General features: G+C 36.5%; 1 protein-coding gene across 2 annotated transcripts in view; it reads right to left on the bottom strand.

Annotated features, from left to right (window-relative positions):
- The window catches only part of lrpprc (leucine-rich pentatricopeptide repeat containing), a 124,211-nt gene that overhangs the window by 30,569 nt on the left and 69,188 nt on the right, over nucleotides 1-24,454 (bottom strand). The window contains exons 24-30 of one of the 2 annotated variants that reach the window (XR_012388563.1): nucleotides 19,874-19,998; nucleotides 18,078-18,184; nucleotides 5,954-6,022; nucleotides 5,780-5,870; nucleotides 5,558-5,700; nucleotides 4,578-4,755; nucleotides 1,739-1,899 (exon numbers count right to left, since the gene is read on the bottom strand). Coding sequence is in view for 1 of the 2 variants with exons in the window: in NM_001142592.1 (NP_001136064.1) it covers nucleotides 1,739-1,865; nucleotides 4,605-4,755; nucleotides 5,558-5,700; nucleotides 5,780-5,870; nucleotides 5,954-6,022; nucleotides 18,078-18,184; nucleotides 19,874-19,998 (813 nt within the window). In the remaining variant the exon portion in view is untranslated. The remainder of the gene's footprint in view (nucleotides 1-1,738; nucleotides 1,900-4,577; nucleotides 4,756-5,557; nucleotides 5,701-5,779; nucleotides 5,871-5,953; nucleotides 6,023-18,077; nucleotides 18,185-19,873; nucleotides 19,999-24,454) is intronic. The other variant, NM_001142592.1, reaches the window with a different exon arrangement.

The following is a 24,454-nucleotide window of genomic DNA, read 5'->3' as shown; positions in this document are numbered from 1 at the left end:
TAATACTGCTGCCAATTTCTTAAAAAGTTACAGTGGAAGTAAAGGACTGAACATGGAAACTGTAAAGCCTAATTTAACCCAATGCGTAAGGTTGTGGTCGTATAGCAGGAGCAAAAACATGCACCAGATGTGTGTCTATTATAAAATAACATATTCATTCTATTTTTCTTTTCCCCCCTTTTAAAAACTGATCATTTGATGTGCTTTGCACCACTCTCTGTATTATGCTGCCTGACTGGGTTTCAACTAGGTCCGCTAAATGACGTCATGGGGGTGGGTACTTCACTTTTCACAGCTACAGGCTTAGCTACTCATGTCTGCTCGTGTTCAAACCAAACATAGATCAGTGTGGTTCAAACTAAGATGGGCGCGGTTTTTCACATGGCAGGTTTTTACGTCCTTCAAACATTTTGAGAGATCGAGATTATCGACTTGATAAGGAAATATGTCTTGACAATCCACACAGACGTGACTTAGTAAAGCGTGAAGTCATGTAGGATTTTACTTGTTGCATTAGTCTGAATGTAAATGCCCTCGTCAGGCAGTGATGGAGTAGCGTGAGAGAGTGGACCAAAGCACGTTTGATGCAAGGGTATTAACAAAAGAAAAATACACAACTTAAGACACTTAAATGCTTGTATTTGTTGTATTTGCACTAGCTCTGCGATGCATGCCCACAACTTCATGCATTGGGTTAAATATTGGGTAAGGCTGTCCAGTCTCTGTGTTCATTCTGTCACTACCATGATTGAAACCCAGACAGGCAGTCAGGCAGAGTAATACAGAGATCGAACCAAAGCGCATTTTAATAATAATAAATAATAATGTATTTATTATTTTTATAAAAATAATTGTGATACCTCGATTTAATATAAAATCAAATTGTCTTAAAATGTAATTTCGAGTCAATCATAAAAAAAAAGAATATGTAAGTGTTAGAAAATATTTCCATTTTGCAGTCAGGTTGCTTCTGTGCATGAGTTTCTTTAAAACTGAATGAACTCAGTCGCACACATAGCACTTATGCATTTATTTCTTTACAAAACAGCCTTTGCAATTCAATAATTGGCCTATAATGTCAATGTGTTAGGAATAATAATTATAAAGTCACAATGTTTGATACATTCCCCAATCCCCATTTTCGAATTTGATGCTTGAAGCTACAGCTTAATTTAGGCCCTGCGTACATGCATTTAAAGTCAATGAACAGTGAGATAACACAGAGTGCAATAGCAACAGTATTGTGTGATAGCCCTGTACAGATACTTTTTCGAACACTTCCTGGAAGCACGCACATGATTAAAGGGGCGATGGGTTTCTTTCATGAGGACATATCATCTGAAGTATAATAGGACCCAGTAAACCCTCTGAGCTTTATGGATAAATCAAAGATCACCAGCGCAAGCTCTAATACAATGCAAAGATCTATTACTAATCGACAAAGGCCTGTTATTATTGCATCTTGTCGAGCTCTTCTGAGAACTCAAGAGATTATCTAGTAACGTTGAAAAAGCTTAAATCATAAGACTGCTCGCTTCGCATATATGCATGTGTGTGTGTTCAGCTAGTAGGAGCTTATCTGCGTTCATCCGTTTCAACTCAAGAAGATTTCTTGATATGGCACAAAATGAGTATAATGGCTACCGCCGGTGACCTTAAAACCTGTAACTTGGCAGGCCACGTTTTGAACATCTTTACCATGCAAAGACAGAAATATTGAATGCCATGACAGACTTACATGTCCTTGACAGAGATGGCATCCTCTATGTTGCCTTTAGCCAGCAGTGCTTTAATGATGGCATCATATATAGCAGGGCCCGGGACAATTCCTTTGCTATCCACTTCCTTCAGGATATCAAAGGCCTCTGAGGGTCAGAAACAAGTGTTGAAGAGTTTACACTTTACTTATAGAATGAAATCACTTGAGTTTATTTGATCAACTTTGCCTAATTGCTGATGAAAAGCAATTTAAAATAATTAATAGAGAGATTTATAGAAAGAAATATATACATTTTCAACCTGTGTAGCTGCTGCTTTAAAATTATTGAATATATTCACTACATTTTGTGAAGTTATGAGTATCCAATGAGGAGACTTTAGATTGCACTTTTACATTGCTCGATCACAGCCATCCAAATACTGAAGTTCAATGATTTTTTGCAATGATTTCTGACCAAGGGAGTTGGTTTATTTGGAGAGTTAACTGTAGAGACTAATAGAAATCCTGCATTGTAATTAGCAGAAGCATGGCATGGGAATTTTATTGGGAACAAAGACCTTGCTATTGGACCTTGATCTTGTCATTGGTAAGCCTTGTGCTACAGCTCCAATATATTCAACTTTATTTATAATGCACTTTAAAACAACACAGTTGACCAAAGTGCTGACAATAGAGAGTAAAGCAAAGAGTAGCAGATACTTTAAAATACAAATAAACAAACATAACATGTCAACATCTCACACTGTGCTAAAAGCCAAATTGAACAAGTGGGTTTTAAGAAGAGATTTAAAACAGTAACAAAAGAGGCTTGTCTAATATACAACGGCAGCCCATTCCACAATTTAGGTGCGGCCACAGCAAACCCTGATCCCCTCTGAGCTTTCAACCGGTCCTGGGCACACTCAGGAGGAGCTGGTTGGCTGACCTGAGCATACGAGAAGGTATGAAGGGACTAGGGATGCCACGGTTCTCAATATATTATTGAACTGTTCGGCACGACCTCCACGGTTCAATACGCGCTTGTGAATTGTGGTTTTCTGTAATGATTTCTGACCAAGGGAGTTGGTTTATTTGGAGAGTTTGGAAAGTTAACTGTAGACACTAATAGAAATCCTGCATTGTGATTAGCAGAAGCATGGCATGCTAATTTTATTTGGGTTTTGTGTTTAAATAATTTATGTGCGTTTTCTATCTCCCCGAATTGAAGGTGCTTGTAAGTTCATGAGCTGAGATGAGGAAACTCCTTCCTGCAAGTAAATATCCAATCACTATGTTCTGTAGTTAGGGGGTGCTTAACCATCATTCCACACATTAACATGGCGAGCAGCGGTGAAGCGAGGTTGAGGCAACAGTATAAGGAAGCACCGGCGAAGTGAGGCAACAGTACGAGAAAGTTCCAGGGTCTTTCAAATCTGCGGTGTGAGGACATTTCGGTTTTGCCGGTAAGTATAATGCCAATAAAAGAAAAACCGGTGAACAAAAAATAACTGTGTGCAAGCATTGTTTTACAGGTATAACCATTACTGCACATCTGCAGCGCCATCACCCAGCAATATCACTGTCTGAAGGCAGGATAGCAGAGAAGGTAATAAAGTTATCCAAATAGCAACAATCCCTCGCTGAATCTTTCAAGCAAACATACCCAACTGGTTCAGAGAAACACAAAAATAACAAAGGCAGTGCGGGTGTTTATTGCTAAAGATTTGCAGCCATTTTCGATGATTGGAAATGTGGGCTTTTGTCCTTTTATAAAAGCACTCGGTCCGGGTTAGACTACAGTCTCGCATTTTTTCAGCACAGAGATAATTAGGATGGTTTATTAATGTTTAATTAAGTACAAATATGTTTATTTGAAATGGCCAATTTTTCTATATTAACTTCACATGTATGTTTATTTTCAAAATGTAGGAATTTGTGTTACCCAGTTTGTACATAGGCTACCAGCAGCTTAGAGATTTCAGTGTTAATTTTTTTTTACATACAATACACAAGGAACAAGTGTACTTTTATTGGCTTTTAAGTAAAACAAAATGAGTATTGCAATAAATCGTTTTTATTTGTTTTCTCCTTAACCTCTTACTGTTCCTATTGCCTGTAGAATAAAAAAAACAAGTGTCAAGCCATGAGAACCAAACCTAAAACCGTGTTAAAAAGCCGAGGTATGTATTGAACCGTGGGCTAACTGTATTGTTGCATCCCTAGTAGGGACAGAGAAGCTCAGAGAGGTTAAGAGGTGCATCGGCATTCAGACACTTAAAAACTAATCAAAGTAACATAAAATGGATCCTGAAATGCACGAGCAGTCAGTGAAGAGAGGATAAAACCGTGGTGATGTGTTCGTATTTGCGTATGCCGGTTAAAACACACGCAGCTGCATTTTGAAAGAGTTGCTATTGAGAAATAGAGGACTGACTCACCCCAAATCAAAGTGCATTACAGTAGTCCACGCAGGTGATTACAAAGGCATGGATTACTGTTTCAAAGTGCTTGCGTGATAGAATGTGCTTAATTTCTCTCTATATAATGTATTTTTCAAGCAACCAAAAGAATAAATAAATTAATACCAATGAAAAGTCTCAGAAAAAGCATTAGTTGTATTCTTAACTGAAACAGGGCAGGCTATAAAATGGTAAAACAGCAAAAAACTAATTGAGGTGGAAGCGACAAACTGCAAGCCTTGAAATGCCACTGTTTTGTTGCACACCAGATTCTAGATTTACATTTTTAAGACTAACATACAGACACTAAAATCTAAAAAAATATTTGATTTCACTGGGACTTTAAAGGTCTGTGGTTTCCTATTTTTGTGAATGTGTTCATCTGTACCAAATTCATCTAGTCTCCATTAAAATCATACTTAGAATTTAGGCATTAAAGAACTAACCTTGAGCTTCGCCTTTCTTACAGAGGGACTGCAGTTTGAGACGGATTGTGGCATTAAGACGGGAACGATCATCAGTCTTTTTAGCCACAGCGCTTGATTCTTCTTTCTCTGGGACCACCTCGGACTGACCTTTGTCATCCTCAAACCACACCTAAAAAGGTAGCAAAAAACATAATCAAAAAAGGTAATCAAATTCTGAACTTTAACTTAATTATCTGACCAAGGCAGGGTCCAAATGTTGATGTTTTGAGCTGTATAAAAAGGGTGGGCTTCAATCTGATACCAAGTAAATACTCGGCCAGTATCACTGATATGGACACTAATCTCTTAAGCATTTAAAAACATGCACTTGAACCAGCATGTATGTTTCTGTAAAGTAAAGCAGTGCACGATTACTTACGGTGCATGCAGTATCAATACTCTAAATCAGAACACTCTGATGGGGGTCGCACACCAGATGCGCCGTGCCATGACGTAAAATTAATATAAACTTAAATAAACTTAAAAATAAGGAGAAAATGAACATTGTTTTATTCTAACTGGGAAACAAAGTGGCCAATCAAAGTTGCCTGAGATGTGCATATTAATGATCCTGTATGCAACATATCAGTCTGTGTTTTAGCTGCTGAACTTCTAAAACTTCGGCTGCTCGTCACATCCTGCTGATGTAGAAAGGGTCTTAAAATATAAGCAAATGTTGAGGGTATGCTAATGGATGATCCTGTGAGCAATGCAACAGTCTGCATTGTGTTCTGATATGCCTATTTTTCACCTGTATTTAACATACAGAATTTACTTTAGTATGAAACAATAGCGTATGAGGCTCTTGGTATGGCCATTTCTTGCCATATTCATACATTTCAGCTATGCCAGGGTATAGCGAGATTTTCTTTATAGGGCACCTTTAAGATTAATCTGCCCACACCTACTGAACATTGACTTGGTTCTTTTACCTTCGGCACCTCAAATGGCACCTCCTGGTTATTGCTTTTAAGGATTTCAGCAAGCAGACGCAAGGTCCTCTCTCTCGGAGCCAAATTTTCCTCCTGCATTTTCATCCAGATCGCTTCAGCCTTACGCCAGTCATTGGTCTCCTCTGACAACAACAACAACAAGTTCATGTAAAGTTGTTACACTCATCTATTATAATTTTAGCTCCAACACACAAGACTTACTGCAGAGTCGGAACAAGTAGTGGTACATTTCATCTCGGTCACACTCGAACAGCTTCACAGTCATGTCCACCAAGTTCTCAAGCGGCTCCATCTGTGGACAGAGAGATTTAAACACAGATACACACTTTATTGATCTATAGCAAATCAGACAAAAGCAGAGACAGACATACTGACCTGTTGGGCCGCGATGCATTTCTCTGCAAACCACTGCAGACGGTTTGATCGTGCCCTTAGACCAGGAGTCTGACCATTGGTAGAGAAAACAACAAAACAAAACAATTTATGAGACCACAAAAATAATGAATTTAATAATATAATGAAAAGATAATTGAATGATAAAGATAAATAATAATCACTGAGCAGATGTGCAGGGGTATAGACTTAAAATTAAATCATATATATTTAACCTAGCTTTAAAAAGAAACACATATCAGATAAACTGGTGAATAGTAACTACTGTAAGCCTTATATCATATCTGTAATGATGAAGTGTTATGGCAGAGATTGGATTCAAGAGTAATACGAAGATAATTGAAGGAGTAAACAATGTAACTGGCAAATTATTCGAGACGGGTGGCAAACAATACATGGTGTAAATAAATAAAGGGTCAAAACTCAGCAAGGCAAGACAAGGAAAACCCTTCGTAAAGTTCACTATAGTTAAACAAGACTCAGCACTGGTTGTGTGTGTGAATGGTGTATATATGGTCAATGTAATCAGTGATGAGGAACTTCATTTGTATGTAAAATTAGGGTGAACTTGAAACTGGTGTGTGAGTGCAGAGCATGACGGGGTTTGTAGTTCGGGTAAATGACATGGACTGTTCTCAAGCAAACAGTAAGGGCTATGTTGCTGGCGATCACAACAACTATAAATCAAAACACAAAAAAAAACAACACATAAAAATCAACACACACATTGCCAATAGATAAAAAATATTAAATAATTACAAACAATAATAATAAAATTTAACTAATCAAATAAAAAAAGGTGGTGGTATTGCTATTGTAATAAAAACAAATCAAATATAACTAAAACCAGACAACACACACACACACAAATACACACACACACAGTCGGATGTCTGCATTCACACTGTCTCTTGTTGGAGGAAGTTGTAGAATCAGCATCCAGCACAGAATTACTCTGCAAATCAGCCTCCAGGCCAAGTTCAAGCCTTCCTCAAGCCTAATCTGCTTAGCAAATAAGAGCAAAATTGAAGCGCTACACAGACACCGTCTTTTTTTTTCCTGTTGCAGCCCTGGGTCCTGATGCATAAAGCCCTGAGGGGCAAATCTTCCCTTAAGTAAATCCAGGATGATGAGCACCCCCACCCCTCCAATCCCCCTATAAAGAACAAATGAACACGCACACACACACACACACACACACCCATCTGACCCAAACACACATGCACACGCACGTACACACAGCCAAAACTCAAAAGAACAACTAGGTCAGATGATTAAGAAAATCTGGTGTCTACAAATGCAACCAAACTGACTTCATTTGAAATTTACGTTTTATTCATAAATTTTAGAATTTGACATTTCTGTTGGTGAATTTTAAGAATTTATTTTGTTTCAGCTTGTATTTTATTATGAATAGGCATGTCACTATTTATTTATTTATTTAATTATCATTTTATTACAAAATAAGAAAATATATTTTATATATATATATATATATATATATATATATATATATTTATTTATATATTAAGTATGTGTGTGCGTGTGTGTTTTTAAAGCACAAAATACATATTAAAGATATTTATTTAATTATGAGATTAAAAGTAAAATATGACGAAGTATGTTAAAATTATAACTTACAAATGACCTAAAACTTAAATCAGAAATTAAAACATATAAAGCTTTTTATGTAAAATATATATATAAATACTTTTTATAGGCTTTTATTTTTAATATGCAAACTAGCTTCCAGAAAACATACATTTTTAAATACTTAATATAAAACATTTTCACCCCAGTGAAATTATCTAACAAATAAAGCTTTTATTGTTTGAGCTGACAAAATAAAAGGATTGTCTTAAACACATTCATGAAATAAATGCTTTAATATAAAACCTCTTAATTTCCATAAACTGATTAATTCAGCCTAGAAAATCTCGACCTTTGTTAATACAGACATCTAGTTAATTTAAAAAAGTTGATAAGGAAAAAAAAATGTAAGTCTAATGCTTAAAAAAAGATAAAATAAGAAGGACTACCAAACTGGACCATAATCCATGGCCTCCGCAAAGTAAACAAAACCTCTTCATTCAATCAGACCTTTGAGAAAACCCATCCATCATCATCACACTGAAGATGCCCTCATTCTCTCAAACGCAGGTCACACACTCAGAAACACTCACTCGTCATTTTAATTACACCAAAACCTTAACCAGCATTTCACTTAATTACCACCATTATTAATAATCTGACAATTACACACAGCACAATCACCTGACGGACCACTTAAAGTTTCTATTAGAGCTCTGTGTCTGCTAATGCTACTTGGATATCAGTGTTTTTAATTATGGAAGAGAAGAGCGGGAAAACGCTCCACAGGACGAGAGCGGCTTTTGACCCGTCAAGCACAAGGACGCTTGATGAGCTGCCATTAAACATCAACTTTTACAGAGTTTATAGTGGCCAACTTTAGGGGAATCAAACTACTGTAACTGTCAGGTGCCGATAGTCTAGGGCTTTGTCTTTTTTAGGGACTGATAGCGAATATTTAGTGTTCAACCAATCATATATTTATACGATTATATATTAATATATGAATCTTATACACTTTTCAGGTATATTTTACTTAACAATAAAGAACTTATATTATACAAGCTAGAAATCCAGCAGTGCTTAAACATTGTCATAAATTCCTCTAAATGCTTTATTTTAGGTTCAATTCCAATTCTATTTTTGTATTCTATTATTGTTATCATAACTATATAATGTGGCAATAAGATTGTAACTGTGCTGTGCATTTACACCATGGCCATTGATCAAAACACATGAAAACAACATTGACGTTGTACCAGACACTGTCAAAAGCCCATTCCCAGCCACTAGACTTATTGACATTCAAATCTATGGTTTCTGCATAGTATGTCATCGATTGACAGATGGCAAAGTATGTTGTGGGAGTGCTATACAGGAGTTATTAATAGGGATTATACAGATAGCGAAATTTAGCAGGGTTTTATTTATTAATTTTTTTATTAAAACAAACATGCGGTTATGAATGTATTAAAACATGTGCTTGTTTGTTGTAAAAATTCGGAATAATGACAAAAAGATTTGTGCATCTCCTTATTTCCGTGTGCAGGTGTATAGGGGGAAATTTCGTACTTCTTGGTTTCCAGTGTGGTCCTGAAAAATCTCAGTTTCAAGGGCTATCTAGCCCTTCCCCTTAGCCCTACGCCTTCAAGGTAAAGAGAATTGGGACACCCCTACCCCTTCACATGAACACGCAAAATGAGGGTGAAGGAGTCGGATTTCTACTTTCAACATTTACATTTCAACATTTTACTTTTACATATAATTATTTGATTATTTGAATGATCTTTTAAATTGACCTGAACCAATGAATAACTAAAACACTGCTTTATGTAAGAATGTTCAGTGTCCGTGCTTCTCTCTTTGCCTGTCTATTTTAACTTTGTTTTCAGGAGACACAAAAACCAGGTCATAGATCATGAAGATCTCTCCCTGTCCCTCTGGATGGAATTACTAATGCAGAGGAGAGGAAAAACACCTGTTCTATTTGTCAGGATATTGTCTACAGTAATTTTGCTGTTTTGATTGTTAATTCTGATTAAAGTAATTCCTTTTGTATGTAGATAACTCTGCGTGTAGTAAGGATATTGTAGTCGAATGTTGATGGAACCAGTCTTGAACCAGTTTGATAAAATAGCTGAACGTACAAGAAACAACCTTGAGTTTCCACAACAGACTGTCTCTTGCGTCTACTGTGTCCCTGGTTTAGCTTTTACAAGTCAGAAATCAGCTCTTAATAACTTAGGGCCTACTCACACTATGCCATCCGTACCGTGCCCAGGCCTGTTTCCCGGATCGTTTGAGAAGTGTGAGTGCGCTGAATCGCGCTCAAGCACGGTTCACTTGGCCGGCCCTGGCCCGGTTGGAAGAGGTGTGCCTGAGCGCGGTACACTTGGGCTTTGGCGCGGTACGCTTGTGTGTGAGCGCAAAACGCGCCAAAGCCCGAAACCGAAAGCGAGACGTGACTTTTAAGGGTCTGTTTGATATGGATTTATTAATCATTCACAGCACGCCAGCTGCGCGCCTTCAGCAGACCTCCTCATTCCTGCAGCACGAGAGCTTAATGATTGTTTAAGAGCGCCAAAAGTGGCGGATCTGTTCGGCAAAACATCTGACTGCGTGTCACCACATCCCTAAGGACTGTTTGGCGAAATATTTGACGGCATATCAAACGACTGAAACGATATAACTAGAGAAATCTCCACTGTGCTACTGAGTGAGAGCGTATGGCAAGCCGTTTTAGCATTTAAACCTTGTTCTGACTATCTATAAATATATTTAGAGATATCTCTAATTATATTTTGACTAGTCATAATTATAATTCGACTAGTCAGAATGACAATTAGAGATATCTGCAATTACAATTGTACTAGTACGAAATCAGATTGGAGATATCTGCAAATATATTATGACTAGTCATATTCCTCCATTGAAAAAATATTTGCAGATATCTCTAACTGAGTTTTGACTTGTCAAAAATCCAATTCAAGATATCTACAACTGTAATTCGACTATTAGTAAATTAATTAGAGATCTTCAAATATATTTGTAAATATCTCTAAATATGATGAATTAAAGACATCTCCAAATGTATTATGACTAGTAAAAACTCAGAGATATCTCTAATTACAATTGTGATGAGTCAAAACTCATTTAGAGATATCTGCAAATATTTTTCAATGGAAGTCAATGGAGGAATAGGACTAGTCATAATATATTTGCAGATATCTCCAATCTGATTTCGTACTAGTACAATTGTAATTGCACATATCTCTAATTGTTATTCTGACTAGTCGAATTGTAATTATGACTAGTCAAAATATAATTAGAGATATCTCTAAATATATTTATGGAGTCAGAACAAAGATTTAAATGCTAAAAAGGCTTGCCATAGAGAGCGCTTCTGAACAGCGCAGAAGTGATGACGAAAGCGTGCCGAGGCCCGATATGGTGTGAGCGCGGGCCGTCGGGGGAGACGGGAGGGGGGACAAGCGTGCTTTGGCCCGGTTCGAGGCAACTGTACCTAGTGTGAGTACGGCCTTAGGGTCGGCCTGATCCCCAGGAATCATGCCACCATCCATATCTGGAGCTAAATACAATACTTCATTGACGCCGCATTTAAAATTGTCTATTTTTGCTGTAACCAATGAGAACTGTTCACCTGGATCCCACCTTTTCTGGACTTGTGAAAAGAGTATAATTGCTGCATTGTTGTACTGTGAGGCAGAGTGGCCTAGGAGCTCATTGCGAGTGTTGAAGCTGGCTTCTGCTGATGACACTATAATCTTCAGTAAACTTAATTTATTTATTTGAATCTCTGACTTCGGCTCTTTTTCATCTAACAGACTGGTCATTCTTTGGGTTAAACTGTAAACCATCCCTACAAGGGGTAGGGGTAAAGAGAAGGGCTAAGAGCTATAGACTGACATTGCAAAGTGACTTTCAAAAGTTATTTGCTTGAAACTGTTCAACAGACTGCTCAAAAAGACTAATAGTTTACCATGTTAAAATAAAGGCTTTTGCTAAATAATTGCACAATCCTGCATTATCAGATGGCTTTAGTTCTTACATGTGGATTGATTGCCAACACATAATTTTACATATTACTTATGATATAAATAATGCATTTGTAAATTTTGATCTTTGATGGAAAAGCTATAATCCATATTTTAGTAATACTGTTTTATTTAATTTCAAGTTAGAATATGTTTTTTTTATAAATAAATGTATGCAATATTTTAACTAAATCACACTTGAATTAAACCAAATATATTTTATTCAACAAAATTTAAAGTAGATTTAGTCAACTTAAATCTTATGAAATTTAGTCGACTAAAACTAGACTGAAGCAGCGTCTCAAATGGCACACTATACACTCATGCACTATGCACTTACACACTCAACAGCATAGTATATGTATGTATTGTCGCCCCAAAAGGACCACTAATGTTTTCCTACAAAGCGGAAATTCAAACCGCTTACCTGATGACGTTTGTCGGTTGCCAAATCAGTGAAATAAATGACCAAAAAATCAAATAATACCTGCCATGAGTATAACCGCATTCACCATCGGGAGGTGCTATAATCACTCTCATAGGAGAATTTTGCTTTCACAATCCAAAATAAATAAAGTTATCCAACATGTGCGCTCGATAGCTCCGCCCCTTCCGCTATGTGAGCAAAACTGCGGTCGTTGAGTGCGTGAAGTGTCCATCATTACACACTTCATTTTAGCGGCTGAATGAGTGCATCATCCGGGTAATTAAAGTGCACTTATTATTTTTAGAGTTGTTAATTATAACACACTACTTACAGTATTTATACTACAAAATGGTGTAGAATAGTGCATACGTATGCCATTTGGGACGCAGCTTAAAACTAAAATGACTCAGAAGACTAAATATGACTAAAACTAAAATGTATTTTTAGTCAAAAGACTAAACTAAATCAAAATTTGCTGTCAAAATGAACACTGCTCAAAACAAATTTCAAAAACTAGTGAGTAAAGTAGTATTGAAATAAATGACTGTTATAATAAATCAAATAAAAACAAACTATTAGTGAAAACTAGTTTATTAGTTATTAGTATTAGTTATTCAATGATACTAAAATAGCAAGACTTGAAGAGATGCCATAGGTCATGCTCATCAAGATAATCTTTGGTTGTCCATGTCAAAGTCGAATAAATGCACAAGTTTTAAGTACTAAAAATTACTAATGGCACATTTAGGGCACATGTCCATCAAAGCACATTTGAATAAGTGAAAATGCCAGTGTTCTTCCAAAAATGCAAAGCTGTGAGGACTTCTTCAACTGTTGGAGCTTAAAAAAAAAAACACAGACCGCCCAGTGTTTCGCATGAAACGCATCCTGGCATTCTAAAAAAAAAAAAAGTGCACCTCTCATTGAAAGCCACTGAAAAAATACACTGAGCTCGAGAAAAACAAGCCCACTAGGTTAGACATGCAGCCTTACACGTCAACAAAAAAGACAAAGATCCTCACTCACAAATCATGAACTGTGCTGAGTATTGGCAGCTCAATATGAATGATTTTGTACTCATGTGACACCGGATGATGCCATAGGATGATATAAGAGCAGTGTTGGATTAGTACATTTCAGGAGCAAAAATCAAGCAAATGCCTTAAGAGGGATTTTAACTTGTATCCCAAATTAACCTCTGGAAACAATGAAAGCCAAAGCTGCTTGAGATCTCTGTATCCTGAGGTGACCGTTTATCGGCTAAAGTAACGTCCCAGAGGAATCGCCATGATCTGGTGTACGCATAAAAAAACAGAGCCAAATGGCATGCTCTAGATTTGCAAAATCGTCTGAAGAGAGGATCATTGTCTTGGTTAAAAGCCCCTGACTGATGGAGCTGTATATCTAAGCGCAGGCTTATTTTTCATCCATACAGACAGTGATACAACAGAATTAGCAGAGATAAGGGTTTGTAGAGGACAGACCCATAGAGAGAGGGATAAAGAAAATGGGGGAAATTGTTTTTTTTAAGTTAAAGCACCCTGTGGCTATGTTTACGTTTGTGGATTTTTGTTTTAAAGAGCACGACTTTTGCCAAGATTAGGCCTGGCTTCTACACTACTCTAGAGTTAACTAAGGGCCTACTCACACTATGCCATCCGTACCGTGCCCATGCCCGTTTCCCGGATCGTTTGAGAAGTGTGAGTGCGCTGAATCACTTGGCCGGCCCTGGCCCAGTTGGAAGAGGTGTTTCTGAGCGCGGTTCACTTGGGCTTTGGCACGGTACGTTTGTGTGTGAGTGCAAAACGCGCCAAAGCCCGAAACTGAAAGCGAGACGTGACTTTTAAGGGGCTGTTTCATATGGATTTATTAATCATTCTTACTGTTCAGTGAACGCAAACTGTCGTAGTTTATTAAAGACGAGAACTCCTCACAGCACGACAGCTGCCTTCAGCAGACTTCCTCATTCCTGCAGCACGAGAGCTTTATGATCGTTTATGAGCGCCAAAAGTGGCGGATCTGTCCGGCGAAATATCTGACTGCGTGTCACTGCATCCCTAAGGACTGTTTGGCGAAATATTTGACTGCATGTCACTGCATAACAAACGATTGAAACGATATAACTAGAGAAATCTCCACTGTGCTGCTGAGTGAGAGAGCGCTTCCCACTGAACAGCGCAGCATCGATGACGTAAGCGTGCCGAGGCCCGTTTGTGGTTTGAGTGCGGGCCGTCGGGGGAGACGGGACAAGCGTGCTTTGGCCCAGTTCGAGGCAACTGTACCTAGTGTGAGTATGGCCTAGTACTCAATTAAACACTCTATATTTTCGGAAAACATGATGTGATTTAGTGTACTTCAAACAGGTGAGTGGGCTTCACAAACCACCTTTATATAATGCATTTCCTTATATAAATTAATAAAATAAAAATAAATTCAGATTTGTATCCTGCTCTCTTCTGAACACAGAAAAATCTGCTGTTAGCAATTTAACACTAGATGCATATTTTCTATAACAATTACTATTGTCACTTATATTCTAACACTGAACTTCCAGTTTTGCCTTTAATTGCACTGTATAGCTACATATATTTTCAAAACACTGGCAACATTTAAGACATTTACTGACAACTTTTTCTGTCATTGCCTTTTACTGGTAACAAATGCCATTATTATTTGTGTTTTATTTAATACTTTTAAATAGACTATAGTTTAGTACTGATTTATACCTTTTAGTTTCTGACATGCTCTATCAGTGTTTTGAGATCTTAAACGTATTAAAAACGAAAGTGTGGAATAGGATTGTTTTCATTTTTAAAACGCTGTGTTAAAACAAATGCACACTAGTGTCAGCGAAGTCTAAGAGAAAGCAAGAAAGAGAAAGACTGGTGCTGACATTCAGCAGTGCAGAGGGGCTTTGAATGTTGTCATATTAGAGCGCTTGGCTAATTGAACATGGAAATGGCTTTGTCGGAGCAGTTTTCTCGGAGGAAGTGTGGACTCGCGAGACGCTGTTTTCTGCAAGAACAAGACAGAACACAGCCTATAGAAATCCCCAGAAGAGCTCAAAACAAGTCAAGCGTCTCAAAATCAGTGACGTCCTAGACCGAGCGCTTGCTGAAGAGTCTGACGTGAGAACACAGAGACGCTTGGAGTCTCTCCAGACAATTAAAAAGGTCTTTCCACACATCGAAAATCCATCTGAATTGTGTCTGAAAACTCACTGAAGTTCTGCTGCTAGATGAACTTCTCATTCAATAATGATGAGCGCCACAAGCTACACGTTTGGATTCTGTCTTTTAAACCTGTGTTTAAAGTTTTTAGCTATAATAAAAAATACTGAGCTATTTGTTATAGATTAAGACTTTATTTTTAAAAAATGTGTTGGACAGTCAAACACTGTTAAAAAATTCTGTTCCACATAATGAATTTGTGTTGGGACAACATGAAGGAAGTTAACTTAACTTATTATTTGTTATCATTTTAAGTATTTTAAACATAAAACAATAAAGTTCCTCCAAAACAAACTCAAGAATTATGTTGTCTCAGGTCATTGTAAAAAAGTAGTCTGAACAAAAAACAAACGTCATTTTTTTGAGTGAACATTGTAAAACACTCCAGATATTCCCAGCAAAATGTTAAAAAAAGATTAATTATAAGGCAAATATAACTCTATAATTGAATATACATGTACAAATTTAAATGCAAGAAAATAATAAATAAAATATATGAAATAAAATATGGAAGAGGCATCTCAGTCTTCTCTTTTAACCAAAGCAACAAGCAAAATGTTGATAATAATAATAAAAAAGAAATAATGCAAACTCAGAAAATTGCTAATGCATTGTGCTTTTGCCATATCTCAGAATTTTCCAATTATTACTGCAAAATTTGTCAGCATATAAAACATTAATAGAAAACTCAGTGAAAAATGTATCAAATTGTAAATTTAGACAAATTATTATTATTATTTCTATTGTCATAAAAGATAAATCCATATTTCGATAACACTTTAAAATAAGGTTCTATTAGTTATTATTGGTTAAGGCATTTGCTAACATGAACGAATAATGAATACATTTATTACAGCATTGTTATTAAATCATGAATTTAATGAAATCTTATTGTAAAGTGTGACCCAAATGATAAAATAAAAACAATACACTACCTGACAAAAGTCTTGTCGCCTATCCAAGTTTTAGAAACAACAAATAATAACTAGACTTCTAGTTGACCATTTGGTATCAGAAGTGGCTTATATGAAAGCCAAAATCTCCAGATTATGCTTATTTTATTCAAATAAAATATGATCATGTCTTGATTTTTAATTGTTTAATTAGGACAGTTAGGTCTGACTTTGCTTAGACAAAAATTGTGTCACTTAACAGAAATAATGTACAGTATAGAATATAAAGTCATGGTGATTGGGAAAAGAATTATTATTGTGTGACTCCCATGAGCTAGGACGACAGTACCCATACATCTCTGCAATAAATGACTCAAATAACTTATTAATAAAGTCATCTGGAATGGCAAAGAAAGCGTTCTTGCAGGACTCCCACTTCATCAAGATTCTTTGGATTCATCTTCAATGCCTCATCCTTTATCTTACCCCAGGCATGCTCAATAATGTTACAGGCTGGCCAAAACCTGGAGCACCTTCTTTGCTTTTAGGACCTTTGATGTGGAGGCTGAAGTATGAAGCCTGATTTATACTTCTGCGTCAAGTGACCGGCGTAACCCACGGTGCATGCAACGCGCGTGGCTGTGCATTTATACTTCTGCGCGCTGTCTCTGTTGGTCTGCATTAACACTTCCGAAACGCTAGTTGGCAGTGAGGTGTAAATCTTCCTCTGTGTCGAGTTTCTTCGTTGCTTTTTTGCTTTTCCTGAACACTTCCGGGATGTACAAGTGGCTCAAACTCGCTCATTTTAAGGCAGGAACTGCCGGACGTACAACAACTTTAACTATGAGGTAAACACAAAACAAAACTTTCCATCCGGAGCTCATTTACAGGACTCCACACTTGTAAACAATCGCTCTAGGCCCCGCCCAGACTCATCAGCGCTACCAAGCTGACCAATCACAGAGCTTACGCTACGCCTTGTTGCGACGTGTAGTTACATTTTTTGAGAGGTGCACGTCAGTGATGCCGATGGCCACGGCGAAGGGCTATGCGTCAGCGCCGTAGCATACGCCGGCATTTGACGCAGAAGTATAAATCAGCCTTAAGAAGGAGCACTATTGTGCTGAAGAGTTTGCCCTCTCCTGTGGTTTGTAATGTAAAGGACAGCACAAAATGTCTTGAAACCTCAGGCTGTTGATGTTTCCACCCACTCCGCAGATCTCCCGCATGCCTCCATACTGAATGTAACCCCAAACCATGATTAATACATCACCAAACTTGACTGATTTCTCTGAGAATCTTGGGTCCACATGGGTTCGAATAGGTCTTCTGCAGTATTTGTGAAGACTGTGATGCAGTTCAACAGATGATTCATCAGAAAAAAATCTACCTTTGGCCACTTTTCCAAATGATCAACTAGAAGTTAAGTGATAACTTGCTGCTCTTACAACTGGGATCAACGACAAGACTTTTGTCAGATATCGTAGATTAAAGATTATTCTTTCAATTAAAAAAAATGCAATTAATAAGAAACCGCTGTGCTCATCTCACTTTTACTTTTGTCATCACATTCTGCTTTCAAATGAGAAAGATTTTATCACGCCTAAGCCTGGCAGTGACAATTAATAATAATAAAAGCAATTGTCCCGAACGCATTGATTCAATATAAAGACAAAAACAATACCACAATACTTTCATTTTCCCAGTAAGCTGCATTTCAAAAGCGATTGGTCTTTGTAGTCACGATTTTCTCCTTCACACTCTCTAAAAAATCCCTGTACCTTTTGTCCTACATGAATGGCATTAGTGTGGCTTTGGAGCCGATCTAATTTAAAAACGGAAATATCAGTGTGGCAGTAATTAAAGCTGTTAAATAGCTGTGTGGATTGAGCACAATAACACAAGTCCCACCTCAATGATTTTGCGCGCCTCCCTGTTGCGGCCCGTTTGCAGGAAGGCAAAGAAAAGGTCGTAGAGCATCATCATCTCGCCCCGTTCAAGAGTCAAAAACTCCATCACTGTCAAGACCAGAGAGAGATGAGAAGGTCAATAAAACAGGCACATGTCTGTCAGGTAAGACACAGCAGGCAAACACACATTTTTTCATACATTTTAAAATGTTGGGCTTTTCGGCTTCCTAATGTGTTTTTATTTACTTATTTTGTTTTAGTCTTTAAAATGTCCAAAAAACATTTGGTCATTTTATTACAAGTTAGCCTTTTGTGTCTGTGAATTTCAATTAAAAGTAGGGGTCTGAACCTACACTGGTCTCACGGTTCGGTTATGATTATAATGTCATTGATTCAGTTCAATTTGATATCTCTGTGCATCAAAGTGCATTGACAATGCTTTCCATCCAAACTTACATTTTTTTCTTCAAAACACAGGAATTATTGAAATTAAATCTCCACTTTAGCTGTACTTCAAACTTCACACTTTAGTTCCTATTCAAACTGAATTTCATACCAACTTTGCCTGAATACATACAATATTTTGTTATACATCTATCTATCTATCTATCTATCTATCTATCTATCTATCTATCTATCTATCTATCTATCTATCTATCTATCTATCTATCTATCTATCTATCTATCTATCTATCTATCTATCCATCCATCCATCCATCCATCCATCCATCCATCCATCCATCCATCCATCCATCCATCCATCCATCCATCCATCCACCCATCCATCCACCCATCCATCCATCCATCCATCCATCCATCCATCCATCCATCCATCCATCCATCCATCCAGTCAAGTATTTATTTATGTTGGGCTGTTTGGAGCGTTTCTGAATTTGTGCAGTAATATAACAAGATATCCAAAATGAAAAAAAAAAACCAACAACAATTTTGAATCTGACTATGCAAATTATATAATATATATATATATATATATATATATATATATATATATATATATATATATATATATATATATATATATATATATAATATATATATATATATATATATATATATTATATATATATATATATATATATATATATATATATATATATATATATATATATATATATATATATATATATATATATATATATATCAAAAAATATTTTAAAACATATTTATATATAAAAATATATAACATTTAAAATTTAAATATAAAAATATATTCTATTTTCCTAAGCGTAAATTCGGCACATACTTTCAGTATTATGTTTGCTTTAACTGACCAGATTTAATCCTGTTTATATGAATTGAACCTGCTTTCAACCAGGTTTGATTTACCAGAACAACTCTCGGACCAGTTTTGAAGAATGAAACGATCCTGGATTGTGTCAAATCGTCAATATCCAAATCTAGCTAATCCACGTACAGAGGACAGACCCTTGCTCTTTAATACTCCAGCAAAAGCCAGAAAACACTCCAGCAGATATGTGTTTACATCAGTGAATGGGTTTGCCATTGCACATGTAGAATATATCTCTGAGAGAGCGGGTCACTGGGGCCATAAAGTGGCCCTCCAGCATCGAGGTCTCACTGCCTTAACACTTCAGATCTACTCACCCCAAACACACGAAACACTTAACCCCTCCACCAACCCTGACAGTGACACACACTATCCAAACCGCCATCATCCAGACTGCAAACCTGCCCTTCAGTGGGTGGAACTCTTCAAAATGTACACGTTCTGCACACACACACATAATGTAATGTGATGGATAGGCTTTTACACACCTTTCTGTAAGAGCAAGGCATCTCCTTTCTCCACCAGGCTGCACATGAGGTCGTGGATTTTGGGCAACTGGTTGTATTGTTTATGGCACTCCATAACGGCATCGAATGCTCCTGCATGATCCCCGCTAGAGAAAAACAAACAACAGCTTATAGCAAAACATGCGCCTGTGTCAAATCATTCAGACTGTTGTTAATGGTTAAGCTTTTATCATGGTACAATTACAGTGTGGTGTATAAACATGTTGCAACTATAAACTAATTATAAAAAAAAGGAAAGTTAAACTTGAATGCTGTTTTTAATAACAACAAGTTAGCTGTTGCTATACTTTAAACTAAAGCAACTTTGAAAAAAGAATAATAAAGACTTTCTTAAAAATACAATCAAAATTACACTGGTCACAAATGCTAATAATAACTCCTTTCTTTCTATTTGTTTGTCTAAAAATGTTGAACGGCCATAATGTATTAAAAATTATTTAAAACTCTAAAACAGAGCTGCGTTTAAGCATCGATATCACGATGTGTAAATCTGTAATAGTCACATCGGTGGATCTGCAATGTTGAGTCTGCAATATTAAGCACACATGATTTGTAGAGTTACTGAAGAGTTTTATCAAAAGAGAGTTTGTTTATCAACTGCATGTGTTTTTAAAGCATGTGACTGTGAGCATTTCAATAGAGTTTAAAGCACTTGGGGACAAAGAAATTATGGAGAAGTAATAAAGATTAATTGTATGTAATTACTGATACGATGAAGACTATACAGTGTTATTTCACATTTGCACTGCAAAACAATAAAAGCTTTTCTTAGAATTTTTGAATTGTTTCTTGTCAAAATATCTAAATTACAAACTGAAACAAGAGTATTGGTAGATTATTTTAATAAAAAACTTAATTTTGACTTATTATTTCTGAAAGTGAAAAAAAAACCCCACAATTTTTATTTGATTTCAGCATTTTTAGATATTTGGACTACAAGCAAGACAAAAACTTTGTGATTATACAATTTTGGGATTTCGGAATAGACTTCCCAGAAAAAAAATTTGAATGAAAAAATTAAATAATAATAATAAAAATTATATATATATATATATATATATATATATATATATATATATATATATATATATATATATATATATAAATAAATAAATAAATAGCAATACCAGATTTTTCCAATCCCGTGCAGCCCTTCTGCTAAACTGAAGAATTAAATGGCTTTGGTATTGTCTTAATGTATTAAGGTGAAACAACACTCATCACAAACTACAGTGATTTTCTTAAAATTGTAGTTACTTTTGGGTATGAAACGAAATGAACCTTTAAATACATAAAGAAAAATTCTATTTATATTTCACATATAATATTTGATTATGAATTCCCTCTTTAACTTTATGAGAATAAACAATATCTGCTTAGTTAAGACACTCAAAGTTCACTGCAAAGAGAGAAAACTCATTTTATAGAATTAATTACAGAATTTAAGGCCCACAACAAACAGCATGCATCAACTACAAGCTTCTTCTTGAGTTTGTGACATCACTAACTCAAAATTTTACATAAACCCTGCACCAGACTTGACGTTTCCTTCAACATGCTCTAGTTATAGAACAAATCAGAACACACTCTGTTAGTTGACCAATCAGAGCCCATTGAGTATTTACAAGGGAGGAGCTTGAGAGAACCAGAAGGAGAAAGGAAACGGCAGTGTAGAATAAAAATAAAAAAGGTGATTGATCTCCACTTTACGTAAAAGATAAAGTACATACAAGCAGCAGTTATTGCAGAATAAAGCCCAATACACAGTGGAGGGTTATTGCATAAGCCTGAAGGGCTTTAATCTGCAATAACAACTGCCTGAATGTTCTTTATGTCTCTTATTATATGACTACTTACCACAAAATGTAGAAATTAGACATGCCATCTGAGCAGTAATGGTTTAATAAATCTTTAATAAAGTGTAAAGCTAACAGAAACTCAAACAGTTAAACAAAGCATACACTAACCTATGCATTATTCAGACGCAAGATGGCAGAAACAGCGTATAAAACAACATTTAAATATAAATGTATGTATATGGATGTGAACGTATTCGCTGATGGTGAAGATGATTCAAAGCACCCAATTAAGGCCCGTACACACCGGAATGCTTTTTGCACACGTTTATCGTAACCATTTTACAGCATGTTTTCTGCATTCATACTCAGGCGATTTTCTTCGTCGCTGAGCAGAGAGACAAAGCAAAACTACACTCTGAAAATAGATGGCACTTAATGAAAGAAAAGTGAAACGAAACTATCCAATTTTATTTGCTAGTCTCCACTCCCACTGACATTAATTTAGTTGCTGATGCGTTTATCATACAGCTTTTTGTGTTCAGATACCAATGAAAAAGCAGCTACACATACATCTTGCCTCGGTACACCAACTTCTTCTTTGATTAAAAGTGAAACTAGGATCGCCTCGACTGTTTTGCATTTTAGCACCTTTAAGTGGTGTTTACTGTAACAGCTTCAGGCACGTGAACAAAAGTGGCAATCTAATTGGTGGAAAAGTTTTTGATGCAGTGCGTCAAAAAAAAAAAAAAAAAAAGAATACTGAGCATGAGGTCTTTCTTTAAATATTAAGCTTTTATGCATGGCATTGCTGTGCACAATCACATTGGTGGCCTTTGTTTAGGCATAAGGTGGTAAACGTCGATGAAAAGCACAAGCAAAAAGTGTCCTGGTGTCCAAGTCTTTGTTATTAGTTTCCCCAGTTGTAATCTAGGAATAACATGCCTTGAAATGTTGTAACTGACCAATCAGAATCAAGAATTCAAGAGTGCTATACATGTAATAATATGTAATAACAGGGATCAACAGAATTTTGACTGCTAAAATTAATCGGCCGACAATGTCATATTTACTATAAAAGAATAATAGTCAAAAATGAGGCCAAAACAATGTCCACTCAAATAATGTGCCAACAGGTCATTTCTACAGTATGTAGTGAAGTTGTTCTTGAATAAAATGTGGTTGTTTTATTAGCTTAAAGTTTTTTTAAATCAGTATAATTTAAGCTATTTGGTAACATTTTAAAAGTCTTAAAATAACTACAATATAAAAAGTTTTGTAAAACTACTGCATACAGTTTTGGTTTCGGCTAAGAATTTTCATTTCGGTGCATCTAATTATTAGTAAATAACTAAAATCAATGGTCATGAGCAACAATGCTCTTTAACTTCCAGCATTTCATGCCCTCCTCCTCTTCTTTTAGCTCTTGATGCCCTCCCTCACCCCCAACTGGGCCGCTTGGCAGAATATGGCAACAAAATTAGATCTACCCTCTCTCCATCTCTCGCATCTTCTTCCCTCTCGCTCCGACAAAGAGCTCAGTGCCAGGGCTGACAGAGGCATGAAGTAAAGGAACAGCAGAGAAAAACAGCACTCCAATCACTCTATTGTGACTGCAGTGGCAGCCGTCGAGTGATTGGGTAATTACCCCGCCAATCATACAGAGGTCAAAACGGATAGGGCAGTGGCGGGGGAGGGGCGGGTGCGGAGGGAAAGTGAACTGCCGGGGTTTTAACAGGTGTAATTTCAGGAGTGTTTTCAACCCCAGAGATTATACAGTCCGGGAAGGGATATGTGCTTTACAGAGAGGTGACCTTGGAAGGTGGGTTGAATAGGTGGAGGGAGATGGCGAAAAAAATGCAGGCAGTGATTGAGCCCTAACGAGACGCCATGCTGCTCTTAGGCAATCGCACTTAATTGGAATGAAGAGCGACAATATTATTCATCAAGCGGGAGTCAAGAGGCAATTCGAACCCACAATTGATGATTGCGCAATGCACTTGAGTGAGAAAACGAGAGAGAGAATTTGGAAAGCATTTTATTTGATTAAGGCTGATGTTGAAGAGTGAATGGAGAGACGATGATCCGGTCAATGCTCTAATGCCAAATTTGCCTTTTTTTTTTTTTTCCGATTCTGTTACAAGGTACTAAAAATAAAGCCTGTTTTGGGAGTTCTACACAAAACTATTTCAATTCAAAATATAATTGTTTATTAGAATTTTTGTTTAACTTGTAACACAGATTTCTATCTCATATGAGCTAATTAATTATATGAGAGTAATTAATATGCTCTTAAAAAGCAGACAACTGTGCACAGTTCATTGCATGCAAAATACACTATTTTACTGCTAGGGAGCAAATGAAAGCTCTATCTCTCTCGCGCTCTGTCTGTCTCTCTTGTCTTTCTCACTTTAGACCTTTGAACTGCTGGCACGTTGGTAAGGTCACTATTCCTCTCTGTAGAGTAATGAACTTAGTTTGTCCATAGAGTAAGTTTTCTCCACTGCATCCATCAAGGATCAGCTGTGATAACTGTGTAATGTGAGCTTTATTACACGCATATAGACTGTTATCGCATTCTTCAGTGTCTGCATCACTCATCATTGAATAGCGCTGACAGTTTTAGCCAATCGCAGCCCTTTCTGTAGATCGTGAACACAATGGCTAATCATAGAGATGTAAGATTATGCTCAGCAAGGCTCAAAAAGCAAGCGGAATAATATTTACATTACTTTATTTGCTATAA

Source organism: Danio rerio, chromosome 13 (assembly GCF_049306965.1).
Source record: "Danio rerio strain Tuebingen ecotype United States chromosome 13, GRCz12tu, whole genome shotgun sequence".
NCBI lineage: Eukaryota > Metazoa > Chordata > Actinopteri > Cypriniformes > Danionidae > Danio > Danio rerio.
Note: the sequence above shows the minus strand (reverse complement) of the source record. Positions and strands in the feature narration are given on the sequence as shown.